The sequence below is a fragment of the Onychostruthus taczanowskii genome, unplaced genomic scaffold (genome assembly GCF_017590055.1).
Source record: "Onychostruthus taczanowskii isolate IOZ18803 unplaced genomic scaffold, ASM1759005v1 scaffold1, whole genome shotgun sequence".
Classification (NCBI taxonomy): domain Eukaryota; kingdom Metazoa; phylum Chordata; class Aves; order Passeriformes; family Passeridae; genus Onychostruthus; species Onychostruthus taczanowskii.
In genome coordinates, this window is record NW_024496525.1 from 30,544,619 (window position 1) to 30,559,205 (window position 14,587).

The 14,587-nt window shown below is 41.2% G+C and overlaps 1 protein-coding gene across 2 annotated transcripts in view; it reads left to right on the top strand.

Moving 5' to 3' along the window:
* RCOR1 (REST corepressor 1) overlaps positions 1–14,376 on the top strand; it is an 83,026-nt gene extending 68,650 nt beyond the window's left edge. For both annotated transcript variants that reach the window (XM_041396362.1, XM_041396371.1), the window contains 6 exons: positions 898–976; positions 5,500–5,694; positions 6,685–6,762; positions 6,928–6,985; positions 7,539–7,768; positions 9,934–14,376. In XM_041396362.1, coding sequence (XP_041252296.1) covers positions 898–976; positions 5,500–5,694; positions 6,685–6,762; positions 6,928–6,985; positions 7,539–7,768; positions 9,934–9,975 — 682 coding nt within the window. In that variant the 3' untranslated portion in view covers positions 9,976–14,376. The remainder of the gene's footprint in view (positions 1–897; positions 977–5,499; positions 5,695–6,684; positions 6,763–6,927; positions 6,986–7,538; positions 7,769–9,933) is intronic.
* The last annotated feature ends 211 nt before the right edge of the window (positions 14,377–14,587 follow it).

A 14,587-nucleotide genomic window follows, 5' to 3' on the forward strand; every position in this document is an offset into this window, starting at 1 on the left:
TGCTGGCTCCTGCTCCCTGTGAGCACAGCCATGCCCTGCCCTGGAGCTGTGACATATCTGCACCAGCTGATGCTGCTCAGCACATGCTATGAAGTGTGATATGACAAAATAGGTTTATTTTTTAGATTAATAAAAATGCTTTGATTACATCAGCTTATTTCTTCTGTTTCTGGGCATCATTTCAAATGGACAATGCAATTGACTTTGTGTACAGTACAAAAATTCTAAATCATGAAAACGTGTTTGATTTAATGTCTGATTAAAATGCCACCTAAGCCAGACTGGACAGGTGTGCCAAGGTCGCTTTCAATATGGCCTCAATTTCATGCCTATTACTCTGTAACTGATAACGTCTTTTTCTTTTCCAGGGGAGAATAAAATGTGAGGCTGTCACTGAAAAAAAAAACCCCAAACCTAAAACCAGAAAAAAAACAAGCATTTTTTGTTTGTTCGTGAGGGAATTCATCTTGTGCATCTCTGTTTTGCTAAATATTAAGGAGTTGTATGAAATCTGTGTTTTAGCTACTTGCTATATTTTTAGGTCTTTCTTTCTGTCTCAGTTTGCCTGAAGTAAAAATGCTTAGTGTCCCATGTTCTTTGAAAGATAACTTGTGGAATTAATTTCATGTCTCTTGCCTTCATCTGTGTAGATTTATTTTGCCTAAGTACACCGCTGAGAAGCGTTCCTGTATGTACTATCCTCAGAATTAAGAATTTATTGACTTAAACCAAAACCAAATAAAATCAACACCAACCCCCAAAAAACCCACATCCTGGGAATAAAACTAAGGAAAGCTTTTGGGCTTGCTATGGCATTCATGCTTTTGTTTAGCATGCTGTTTATAGAAAAAGAGAGCCTCACAAACTAATACAGTACTGTTTGCTTTTGTCTTCCAGTGAGGATGAAATGGAGGAAGCAAATGGAAGTAACCCTATTGACATTGAAGTTGAACAAAACAAGGAGAGCAAAAAGGAGGTATAATTCTGTTTCTTACTCCTGTACAAATGAAAGTGTTTATTTACTAGCTACTTCATGTAAAGCTGGCAGTATCTAATTTTCTTTAGTACTTTGTCAAGTTGTCATACAAGAAAAGAATGGTCTTCAGAATTATTCTTGGATCAAGACAAGTATAGATAAAGAAGTGGTTATGGATAGAGCTGGGAAAATTTAACACTTCACCATCCCATGATAATGTACTAATGTGATTGTTTCCAGTCTCTTTTATCTTCTCTTTGGCTTTGTTAGCTTAAACCACCCTCAGTGGTTTAAATCAACCTAACTGCATGGAGATGGAGTAGAAGCACATCCCCCTATGGAGATGGCTTGGTGGAGGGGGAATCCATCCTTTTGTTCTAGGTTGACCGACAGAAGTGTGTTTATATACACATTAGACTCTAAGGTACATTGCTGATGTATTGAAATCCCCAGCAATACTTGTCACTTCACTAGCACCAGGATTGCAGCTGTATTGGTGAAAAGTAAAGGAGAAAGCTTTTGTGCCTAGTTAATTTTGTCTGGCAGGGTGACCTTAACCTGTTGTTACATCAGCTCAAAATGTAGTACTTGTGTTTCACTTCAAGTACTTCATTTTCTGTGGGCATAGAGTTCTGGATGAAAATAGCTGCACAAATACAACTGTTCTGAAAACCCAGCCTGTGATGCCCTACAGGAGATCATATACTTCATCTCCATGTGTATAACCTGCAGGTTACCTGTTACTAAATAAAAACGCCTTGTTCAGCTGCAGTGTGGGTTGTATGTATGAGTTACAGGAAGATGCTTAAGACCTTGTTTCCTTGAAGTTAGCTCCCTTTCCTGGTTGCTTCTAGCCTGATTTCTCTCCCAGTCATTCTATTTAATTTCTTAATTTTTTAAAAGATTATATTTAGGGAAAACCCACTAGAGGTATTTAAAAACATGATCCCACACAGTCAAAAAAAAAGTCCCAGAGTAACAGTTTTGTCAGTCACTCTCAGTGAGATTAATTCCTCCAACAAATAATTTTGAATGGAAATAACTGAAAAATCACAACATTCCCATCTGCTCTTCACCCACATGAGGGTGCCCTCTAGACTTTCCAGGAAAGTTTTGCTGTTGTTTCCACTGAAGGAACCAGCATGTTCCTATGTCTTCCTAGGGGCAGAGTGGATGTGAAGCCATTTGTATTAATCCTTGCAAGAAACTGAGTTCTCAGAAGCCTCAGCATCACCCAGACAGGAAGGGTTCTCACTTGGCTAAGTTCCAGCTATGGACTGCAGCTCTATAGTGTTTTATAAATAATACTATTGTCTCATTTCCCATTATTTTAATGAATTTGAGGTTAAGATTTTTCTGTAAGCTCTTCAAAAGCTTGCATCTGTAAAAGAACTCTCTTCAACCTTTATTAGTTCTTCCTACCTAACCAATGCTGACATGTCCTGAACTTGCTGCAGAAGAGGGAAAGATAGTTCTTCACCAACTTGGCTGCATCTCTTGTAAGGCCAAACCAGATCAGATGTCTGGTTTGGACAGTTACCATCAAGACATTTTTGCAGAAAACCTTAGTGTGGGAGGAGGCTTTGTGCCCCCCTTGTCACACTGGTACAGGCCATGGCACTCAAACCAATCTGAAACTCATGCAGTCTGGCTGTTTATGCCATGGCAGCCTTGTGGGGACTTTCCAGGACAGGGATTGTGCTGGAGGACAAAATGGAGCTGACAGCCTTCACAGTCTGTTCTCAGTTCAGCTGTGGTTGTTTAGTTGTAGAGGGGGAGTCTCAGGGGAGACCTCTATCACTCTCTGCAGCTACCTGAAAGGAGGTTGCAGCAAGGTGGAGGTCAGTCTCTTCTCCCAGGTGTCCAGGGACATGATAAGGGAAAGTGTCCTCAAGGACGATTCAGGTTGGACATCAGGAAGAATTTTTTCACTGAAAGGGTGGTTAAGCACTGGAATGGGCTGCCTGGGAACACAGCAGAGTCACCATTTCTGGAGGTGTTCAGGAAATGACTGGACATGGCAGGTAGTGCTGTGGTTTAGTTGACAAGTGTCCAGTCAGAGGGACTCCATGATCTTGGAAGTCTTCTTCAACCTTAATGACTCAATGATTCTGATTTTACAGTACCTGAATTTAGGGCTTATTGAAATGCCTTGAGAGAGAGAGAGAGAGGGAGCAGGTACCCAGGAGGAGATAAGTTTGTCCTTGATCATTAGGTTTCTTTTAATGATGTGGTCAGACATGCAGGGGCTATGATGTGCCAGCAGCCCTGGACTCTTATCGTAAGGAACCTCCCTGTCCCAAATCTGCAGAGTTCAGTTTTTCAGCTCTGAGACCTGTTGGTTGCTCTCTGACTTACCCAGTATTACTGGGATTTCTCAGAGTGTCTGAAATCTTTCATCTGTTTCCTCTTTTGAGGATCATTGGAAGAGGAATCTTTTTTTTTGTTTACATTTATTTCATTGTTAGTGCAACTGTTTGGATTTCCTTGCATAGTGACTCTGTAATACTGAGGTCATGACCTAGACCTGCTTCCTTTGTATCTTCCTTGTTCCTGGAAGTGCCTCCCACTTCATGCTCTGTTTTTATGTAGCTTGAGATAGCTTTATCTTATTTTTACACAGTGAAATCTGAGGAAGGGAATATTGTATTAGGGGGTTTGTAAGACTGAAGTGCATTGGATAGCAGTGGCAATATGTAAATAAAAAGGAGCAGTGCTAAATCCCTTCTAAATCCCTGCATTTTAATTCTCTCGGGTTTTCAAAAATTGGTTTAATTCTTGAGAGAAATGTGTGTGGCCAGGAAAGAAGAGTTTCCAGGACAGACTAGATGTTCCAATTTTTGCTGGGGCCTAGAGGCATTTGGAGCTGTCAAACATTGTTCTGCTGGAGCTCTGGTTCTTGTCTGCAACACAAAAGAGCTTTGCATTTTTTGAACTGTGTAAAACAGTAATTTGAAACTGCTTTCATTTTTCTTTAATGTTCAAGCTTCTGGAATATTTGCACTGCAGGCATTGCCTGCTGGTCAACAGACAGGCTGAACCTGTAGTGAGGCATTGCTGCATGGTCCTGGGAAGCAGAGTATGTAGATGAAATTATGAGTGGATCTGAAATGTCTGTCCATGCTGAATAATTTACCTGGCTCAGTTATCAAAGTGCTCTCTTCTGAAGCAGAGAGCAGAGCTTACTTACTTGTTCATAGCTAAGCCAGTCTGGTTTCTCCTGCTCACCACCTGCTTTCCTGTCTGCAGAGAGACATAGGGGTATCCCTCCTGCAATGGCAAGAGTTACCTCTTGCCTCTGGGCTTGCCCTAGGCATTAGATCTCATGGAATTCTTTGCACCAGTGGGTGGAAGAAGAGGGTTGAGAGCAGGCAGCTGTCCACGTTGCTGCTGCTATGGGGCTCTGGCCATTGTGCCCATGAGGAGGTGAAAGCTTTTATCTGTGGCAGCTCTACTGGAGTTCTTTGGGAGTCAGAACCTCATACTTGGGGTTTGGTGCTCAGCCTCATGTGGTTTCAAATGCAAGCATTGAATGCTAATGGGCAAATGCCACAAACTGTGTAGAAACTGCATGTAGCTGCAAATTAGGAGGAAAACAATAGCACCAAGTGAAGCCAATGTGTTTAAAACTTGCAGTGATCAAGCAGAGGATTCAGATGTACTGTCTCCCCTCTGCTTTTTCTCTCCTTGCCACCCTTCTGTTCTGTGTTCTTGGCCAGGCTCCAGTTACTGGGTGAAAAATCTTAGGTATGAGTTGATTGTTGAGTATAACTTCTTGAAGAAATGGTTTAGCTATCTTAGAGCTGTGCTCTTGAAGGATCTGTAGTAAGTGTCCTGACTAATCTACCTGTCTTTGCTTTAGACATAAGGGATAAAAATAGGAAGTGCTCTGTGAAATACTCCTTTTTCTAAAAAAACCACTTAAAGTATATTTTAGGCAAAACTGCACCATTTTGATGGAACAGTTGATACACAAGTGCTGTGCGAGAAGACCTGGCTTCCAAGAAATGGTGTAACAATCTAAGAATTACCCTGTTGTCACCTCACTCCATTGCCTTTAAATAAATTTGGTTTATTGCTCCCTGTATCTGTCAGGTAGTACAACAATTCTCAGTAAACGGTTTTAGTTATGTTCTTTCTGTCTCCACACTTCACTTTGTTTCCTTCTGGTGGTGTGTTCAGATCTGATGATGAAAACAAGAAGAAGGGTTTTGGAGGTTTGAAAATAACCAGAACATTTAATAAATGCAAAATTGGGCATCTGTCTCCCAAAATGAGAATGGGCAGAGAAGGCAACCACAGTATCTCTGTAAACACTGAAAGCTGCTAAAGGAAAGGAGAAATTTATATAAGACAGTTTGCATGACATGCCACTTAAAACAAAAATGTCCTCCTGTCTGCATACGGGCATTGTTGTTCTCCAGCCTTTGATGGTGGCTAAAATTCAGTCACAGAATGGTTTGAGCTGGAAGGGATCTCTAAACATACTTACTTTTGTAAAATGACTGACTGCTGTTTGCCAGGTGCCACCTGCTGAAACTGTCCCTCAGGTGAAGAAGGAGAAGCACAGCACACAGGCCAAGAACAGAGCAAAGAGGAAACCTCCCAAAGGAATGTTCCTTTCCCAGGAAGATGTGGAGGCTGTTTCTGCCAATGCAACAGCTGCTACCACTGTACTCAGACAACTGGACATGGAATTAGTCTCAATCAAACGGCAGGTACGAACGGGATCGCACGGGAGTAACTGCTGGCTTTGCTGGTAGTGCCTGTTGCACTCTGCAGAGCTGGCAGGAGTTTGCAGCTTGGCAGTGATGATGCACAATGCTGCATGCCTCAGCTGACAAGCTGCTGTCCTTATGCTCTGAATGCAGCTCTGGGTTTTGCATCTCTTAGGTTTTAGTTCTGTGGTCAAGCCTACTTTTGACCTGAAGTAAAACAAGGAAAAGTTCATAGCAGGGACTTGAAGGAACATTTGTTGGCACCTAGCTTTTCTTGCTGTTGAGAATTCCTTCTACAGCTTTAACTGTAACTTTCCTCAGGTGACATTGGTTTCAGCAGTATGCAATTTCCATCTGCAGCAGCTCTTTCCTTTGCCTTTTCATGTGGTACTTTTAGAAGTTGTAGATATGTTTGGCTTAGTCTTTCCTAGACAGGTATCATAGAAACTCTATATGTACCTTTTGCTTCCCTGATGGATCTGCCTTTTAAACAAACGTTTTTCAAATATCTGTGAGTAAATACATGTTTGCTACATGAGTTTGTTGCCTAAATCTGAGCATTTTGCTGTTTATAAATCAGAGATCTGTCTCAAGCTCTTTATTAAACTTAATAGAATTGATATTTTGGCCTGAAGCCTTTTTCCTGGCACTCTGGGAGAAGCTGAACTCTTTAGCAGTCTTTGATTCGTTACTTGCTGCAGATGGGTTCGGTCATCTTATGCTGGGCTTCATACAGACCTGGAAGTTGGGGCAGTTCTTGCTACAAATAACTTGTAGACAGCGCAGAATAAATTAAATGGGATCTCCTGATTTGCCAGCTGCTCCTGCTGTACATTATTCCAATATAGCAAACTTCTTTTTGAAAAAGGCAGGCTGTGAAAAAACTGGAAGGCTGAGCTTGTGAGGTTCCTGCCAAGGCTGCTGGAAAAAGACTGGTCCAAAGATTTTTTTTTTTTAATCCTTCTTAAAGGGATGAAACTTTCTTTTCAGATTCAGAATATCAAACAGACAAACAGCGCACTCAAAGAAAAGCTTGAAGGTGGTATAGAACAATACAGACTTCCAGAGGTGAGATCATTTTCTGACCTTTGTTAATTGTGAAGAGAAATGTTAATGATACACTTTGACCAACAGTGAATTCCTTGTTGCACTTTCGAGAGGTTTTTATGAGCTCAGATACAAGTGAAAGTATATAAATGAAGTAACCTAAGTTTTGTTGGTGTTGTTGTCTAGGTCGTCCAGAAATTTAATGCACGTTGGACCACAGATGAGCAGCTTCTTGCTGTACAAGGTATGGCACTAGAAGTTTATTTGTACTTCAGTTGTTGATAGTCAAAACCCTGCTGCATTTCAGAGCTGAGTTTCTCTTCAGTGGCTAAGGAGGGAGGACTTCAACACTGCCGTGTACTAATGCCCAAAGAATGTATTTGAACAGGGATACAATATTCCCCTTCCCCTTCCTGGGCAATATAAATGGCATCATGTGAATGTTTGCCAATAGTGTCTGCTTGTCCAAGTTTTCAGAAAGTGAAACTCAGCTGGAGTCACTGCTGTCATCTTTGTCTATGTAACTTTTCAAGCAGTACAGGCAGATTTAAACAGGCCTTGTACATTTGACTCTACCCATCTTTTAGTAAACCTCTATTCTCTTCTCAGCTCCAGGGCTGATTTTAACTGTGTATCTTTCACAGTTTAGACTTTTTTTTTTATTCTGGATTAGTCTGAAGAAGGTTTAAAACCTTGACTGAAGTTCAGCTTTGGATCTGTATGCTGTGACTTGAGCCTGATTTGTGGTCTTTATGGAAATAACATACTGCTTTTGGCTTCTTTTTTGTTGCTTTTAGCAATCAGGAAATATGGCCGAGACTTTCAGGCAATCTCTGATGTGATTGGAAACAAATCTGTGGTGCAAGTGAAAAACTTTTTTGTAAATTATCGACGTCGTTTCAACATAGATGAAGTCCTACAGGAGTGGGAGGCAGAGCATGGCAAAGAGGAGACAAATGGAACCAATAGCCAGAAGCCTGTAAAATCTCCTGAAAATTCCACTAAAATGTCTGAAGAGGAAGATGAGGTAAATCCAATTTAAAAGTCACATCAAATTCCGTATCTGAGCTCAGTTCAAATAGATGTGTGTGTGTATTTATATATACAGTCTTTGCAAAAGCCATTTTTGTCAATCTTCAATCAGTGTATATTTCATTTCATCTGGATATACAGTCCCAGTACTGATTTGGGGAACTGGGAGATCCAGGCTTGTATGAAAGTGGAAGGAGAGCAGTAAATTTGCATCCCTCTGACAGTATGTGTATCTCATCAGAACACAGATGTTTTAATACCTCTTTCTGCTGAAACCCTGTGCATCTTTATCTCACTTAGATGTTTTCCCTGCACTCAGTTCCCCCAGCTCTTCTAGGTTTGGCTTTGTGGACCATAGAGTCTTCTGAGCCAAAGTTTGCTCTTTCATTTTTGGTGAGTGGTTTCACTCAAGGGAAGAAGGCTATAAGCAACATGAGTGCATGGAACTTCACGCTGGAGTTACCTAAGGGCACAGTTTCCTTAAGTTTACAGCTGTTTCTGAAAAGGCAAATTTTAGGAACAGCCTCTTCTTGATGGAGGTTCAGAGAGTTAACACTTCTCCAGAGTCCATGTAGGTTTGAAATTAACAAAGAGACTGTAGGATGTGTAAGTATGGAAGTTAGTTAAAAAATTTAGTATTAACAATAAAGATTAATACTTAGTCTTGTAGAAGAAAACCATGGTAGAGGTTTGTGTGTTAAAAAGTCTGATCAAGGACTCCCTTTGACCTAATTTAGAAGACAACTTGGTGAAAAAACTGTGCATTGTAAATGCAAGCACAGTCAGCAGCATAAGGCAAATTTTGGTTGAGCATGGAGTAAAGACTTCCCAGTGTGCTGTTGTATATTTTTGTTGCTCTGATTAGGGCTGGATCACTTGGACATTCATTGTCCTTCAGACATTCAAAAAGCAGAACTTCACTGCTTCACAAAATCTAATAACATTCAATTCAAAGATGCTTATATGTGGGGACTAAGTCCAGAGGTATGACAGATGAAAAAAACCAAAGTCAGAACACTTGCCTTCACAGGCATGTGTGAGTGAAGTTGTCCCATACTTCCAGAATTGAGAGATGGAGCAAAGCAGCACTGGTGCTAGTACATAGCCACCAATTTGAAAGATATGTGGCTCTTGACACTGTCTTTTCCTGTGTCCTGTAGAAATATGTCTTGATAATGCAGAGCTTTTCTTCTCTGAGCCTTCTGGGATTCTTCCTAGCTTCAAATACACCCTTGCTTCTGAAAGCTGAGGTCAAAAAAGGGGAGTTTCACTTGACATAGGGAAAAAATGGCTTAAGCAGGAGCTGGAGTGGGCTGATGTGGCCAGCTGGGTGGATACTGGAGCCACGAGGATCCCAAATGAGTTGGCAGAGTGGAGGCATGACAGCAAGGTCTGGTAAAATGACTACTGGAGCAGCAGTTGTGATCCTCACATTAGTGATGGACGGTGCCCACTCTGGAGCAGCCCAAGTGCTGAGTGGTGGGAACCAGACCAAAAGGAGCTGTCAGTGTGGTGCTCCTGCCTTCAGAGGTGGCATGAGCAAAGTGCTGACCGGGTGTCTGCCTCAGTGGTTCTGGGGCCGTGCTGAAACACCACTGGGGTTATGACACAAGTGACCTGCATGGGCTGGAGAGGGTTCCTGGTCCCTCCTTGTGCAGTGCTGCATAGCTGGTACCTGCTCTGGGGGCACTTGGACAGGCAGTGTCTGGTCAAGTGAGCCGTACCAGAAGACTTGGCTGGCCTAACACTGAAATCCCTCGGGTGCTTTCTTCCCTGGCATGCCTTGGCTGTCTGGCCACCAGCCTCGTGAAAGGTTCATCAGCTTCTGAGGGCTTTGGGCTTTGCCATAGCAAGTGGCCATAGTTCCTTTTATTTGAAGGGGGAGGTGACACTTCTGGTTATAAAGCAGCATCAACTCCATTCTTAATTCCTGTAGGTTTACAACATACAATTGGGAACATACAATTCCTGTATGTTCCCAACAACAAATCCCAGTTTGCCTCAGAATAGGGAAAGCTGTTGGAATTCCTCCCATGTGGCATGGTTGTGTGTTTTGTCACTGTAGTACCATGGATTTGGGCTGAAGTTTGGAGATGCAAGAAAGCCTGTGTGTATTCATTTTAAACTAAATATCTGCTTTTTCTCTCCCCTTCCCTCCAGGCTACTTCTGTTCTTGATGTCAGATATGCATCTGCTTCGTGAGAAGGTGCTGTAGCCTAGAACAATTTGTGTTGACTACTGTGTTATCCAGGATATCAGGTATTAGCAAACCTCAGACAGCCATCTGCATCATATCTGTGGACAAGCAGCTATTACCAAAAAAAAGGCAAACGCTTCCAGTCCTGTGCTACATCTGCCTTAATCTCCCCTCATTCCTCCATACTGCCTCCACTTTCTTTCAAAAGCACCCAGGTAGCTCAGCTCTCCATTTCACCAACGTCATGCTTAAGCATGGGGACTTCTAGAACCAGTAACACCTGTCTATAAATTTTGACCAACCTGCAAAACAAGGAGCTCCTTAGCAGCCCCACAGTAACTCTACACGTTAGGGGCTCTTATAACACTTGGTCCGTAGGGTATAAGTATGTATTGCTGCATGGCCTTGTGGTCTCCGCTTCCTGTGTATTCTTACGATGACACTATGATTAGTGAGCTTTCTATAAAGGAGGGGCCTGTGCACATGCCAGCCGTGGCAGGTTTGTTCTGCAGTGACAGGACATGTTAGCAAGCAATCATGAATAATGCAAAGTGATAGGAAATGTTATTTCTAAGGTTTGGTCAGTCCAAGGTTGTAGATGTAACTCATTACACTTCTGGTTTGTGCAATTCTTTCCACTGTATTTGTGTGTTCTTGCTTCATAGAAAGCTCCCTAATTGAGCATTTTATTCCTGTGTATTTTAATGGCTTTTATTTAGTGCAAAAGGGAATACTTAACCTGAAACTGTTTGATACGCTATTTAACCCCTGGCATTCAGCATTTGCATTGTAACTTGTTAAGTGAGTGCTACACAACTTTCTTTTTCCTGATCCTCTGTGGGATTAAGTCAAAACAACTTTCTCTGGTGCCTCTCCTTGTGGGGGAATATGTGCCTTTTTGCATTTGGCTACCATAGATCACTTTCTGTCCCAGTGTCTCATTCCTCTTCAGAGCGCTGTTTGCCAAAGACATCAAACTGCTTCTCTCACTGGAAGTCTGGATGAGGGTTGGAGCACAAAATTCAACCTTCAATAGTTTTTGGTTTCTTGCAAGTGTAATGGAGAAGAACCGGGTTAATTTTCATTGGCCATTTTAATCCTTCTGAAGCACACATCGCTTTCGTGTTCTGAACCAAAATATGCAATTTAAAATCTAAGAGGTGCTTTTCCAAATACTTGGTGCATGCAGCTTTCAAATCCCAGCCCTCTGCTCGGATGGCCCGTGCTGTGGCCTATCTAGCTGGCTTGAACTGGAACTGTTCTTGCAAGTCCCGTGGGAGGACTTTGCACCTTGAACAAGGTGGTTGCTGACTGCCGAGCAGACAGTGTCCAGGGAAGCTAGAAGCAGCAGTATTACTTGTTGTCCAGTGGAAAGCTGCAAAATAACACTAGTCACAAAGCATTTAAAAATGGTTAATTTAATGATGTTGTAAGAAACCACCAGGTGTCTTTGCAGGTGGAAAAAAGGACCTTTCTCCTCTCTTCCTCTGCAGAGGATTCAAGCCAAGATGGCACACAGTGATGTGCAGCACCAGCCTTTCTCACACTGCTTGACATGAGCCAGCCCGTGGCCTGGCCCGCAGCTGAGGCTGGTGGAGCTCGGGGCCGGGCCCTGGACTTGGTGCTGAGGTTTGGCTGCTGGGCTGTGCTCTGGTGCTGTGGTGGCTGTGCTGCTGGCTGTGTGCTGTGGTGGCTCTGCTCTCTGTACCCGAGCGGGGCAGGCTAATGCCCGCTGGGCAGCAGAGCTGGCTCTGGCACCTCCTGCCGTGTGGTCCCTGCCCCAGGAAAGGCAGGGGATGTGGCCTCTTGTAGCACTGAGGTGTGGTCTTAGCCTTGGGCCGTGTGTGAGGAAAGTTCCGTGTCAGAAAGTGGGCAGCAACACACAGGCACAGCGCAGGTAGAGGTTTCCTAGGGCAGGTGAGAGTGTGGAGCTCCAAAAGGGCCCTTTCAGCCACTTGGCAGCTGTTTCTGAGCAGCTCCATTCTGGTAGCTCCAGAGAGATCCTCCGAGGTGATGGCAGGATGGAAGGGAGCTATTCCCTCTCTGAACTGCTGTTGCTGTGAACTGGCAGCTCTGGAGGCCCAAATGTTCCTTCAGACCTGTGCCAGTTGGAGCTGGGAGTCTCTGTGGGAAGGAATGCTAGGTGTTAGCCAGTGTGAATTAGGAATAAAGACCGGGCAAATAGCACTGTGAATCCAGTTGACAGTTGTGGTGTAAAGCAATGCTGCTCTTTAGAAACACTCTAGTATTAAATATCAAACCTCCTGCTGGTACCAATGTCTGGACACAGGTCCTCGCTGGTGTGGGAGTGGTGTGGGAGCTTGCATCCCAGCTGGGGAGCTCATCAGGAGAGGCTTCTGCTGGAGACTTAGGTACCTGTGAGGACTTCTCATTGGTTTTTTGCCCTCAAATCTGTCCATCTTATCAGAAAAGTTGTGTTTTGGCTTCATCCCCATGGGGTAGGGGGAAACGTGTATCATTTGTGATATTAGGAAGAAAAAAGTTGTTTAATTATTTTTCAGTTTACTGCTATCTTATTGTAGTTGATACATGCAATATAATAGCACTGTATTTTAAACGTTTAGTTTTTTACATTCTCTTGAACTATGTTTTTAAATGCGATAAAATCATTTTAGCTTTTGAAATGGTTTGACCTTGTTTAGGTGAAGACCCTCTTTTTCTTTTGTTAAATGGGTCAAGCATTAGATACATCAACTGGTTGCATTCTGACTAGAAGGGTCCACAAAGATAACTGCATAAAATAAGAATATTCACTTAAATTTTGTTTCTTAAACTATCGATGTGAATGTCATAATTATATATATTTTGTGGAAAATGGGAAATTATTTCTCCTAAGTATAAGTTATTGTGCAAAATATGGTATGGTTAAAGAAAATGATAGTTTAAGTTTTAGTTTTAGAAATCTTAAAGATATAAAAGTGTATTGCATATGCATAAACAAATTTCATTTGTTCTATTTAATTTTTATGTAGTTGTGTAAAGTGCTAGGTAACTTCTTTTTTCACTTATCCATTAAAACAACCTTGTTACTTGAATATTCGTGTTTAACTGGTTTGAAACAGTGATCAATTTTTGTAATATAATCTTATAACCAAGGGAAAAAAATACACGCCTCAGTTGTGCTTAACAGTAAAGCAACAATGTACAATCAGATGCTTCAGACCGTAGTAGCCATACCTGGTAGTGCAACCACAATGGTTGTGTCTCGATATATTTAATACCTATGGGGATAATGGTTTCTTAATATATTTTTACAAGTTTGCAACCAGGAAGACCCCATAAATATCCACTAGAACACTTTTTTAATAGTTAAAGTAAGAATGAAATTCTTACTCTCTTAAAGCAACGTCCTGACAAACATTTTTCTTTCCTGTACAAACACATCAGAAACATTATGTATTAAAATATGCTCATTGTCACTTTAAATTTCAGTTTTTATTCTATGAATTCGCTAAGATGCTGTTGGTATTCTTGCACACCAAATATGAGCCAAACAGTGCATTACACTAACTTGATCACTGGATTTGTGAACAAAAATCTCCAAGTCAATGAAATGCAAAAATATCATAGGAGATTTTTTTTGATAATGCGTTTATTTTTCAAATTGGTATGAATTTGTACATAGCCCATTCAGTGATGAATGGGCTGGTATTTTACAAAAAAAAAAAAAAAAAAGAAAGAGAAATTATTTTATTAGCTCCAACTTGTCTTCAGTAAGTCAAAATCTAGTGATCTTGTGCAATGCCCCTAAAGCAAATACTTTCTGCCACTCCCTGGATTAATGCAGCTTTTCCTGTTGATAGTAAAGCACAATTGCAGTGAAAGTTACAGTTCAGAAGATGGAAGGTCAGTATAGTCTATGCATGTTGTATAATAATGAGTGTTTACATTCATATTCTCCTAAAATAAAATTTATACTGGAGTGTATAGTATTCCATTATGTAGATTTTATCAATTTTGTTAACTGCTTATAGATTGCTTAAAAGAAGTTTTTTCAAGATTTTAAAAGATGTATAAGGTTAAGTTTGCAAATATAATGGAAATGCTGTATAGCTTTTGAAGTGATGAAATACTCGTTGGGATTTTAAAGAAAGTATGTTGTAATAATGCTGTTGTAAGTAATATTTTAAATGTCTTTTTTGCCTGTTTTCTATTATTCAGCACACTTACTGTGATGAATGTTCATAGCATTATAAAATTGCTTAGCCACTGAAAAGTAACATTTGGTTTTGGATTATTTTACTGTATGAGGAATTATAGTGGGGTAAATTCCTTTGTGAAATTCTACATAATTCATTTTTCTATGATTTCCAATGTTTGCTGACATCAAATAAAATTTTTTCAAGCCATTGATGTAATAAAATATGTAGTAAAATGATATTGATGTAAAATGTGGTTCTGATGTGTAACTGACCCCCTACCTTTCAGATTTTGGTCAGGAGATACAAAAGGGGTTTTCTCCTCCCTGACAGTGTTGTCCCTCGGATAAGGAGGGTCTGAAGAATAAACTGCTGCCTCTTTGCTTCATGTACAAAGCACGTGGCTGTACAAGTTAACAAGATTGTCATCTTTGACATGAAAGAATCACATTTAAAT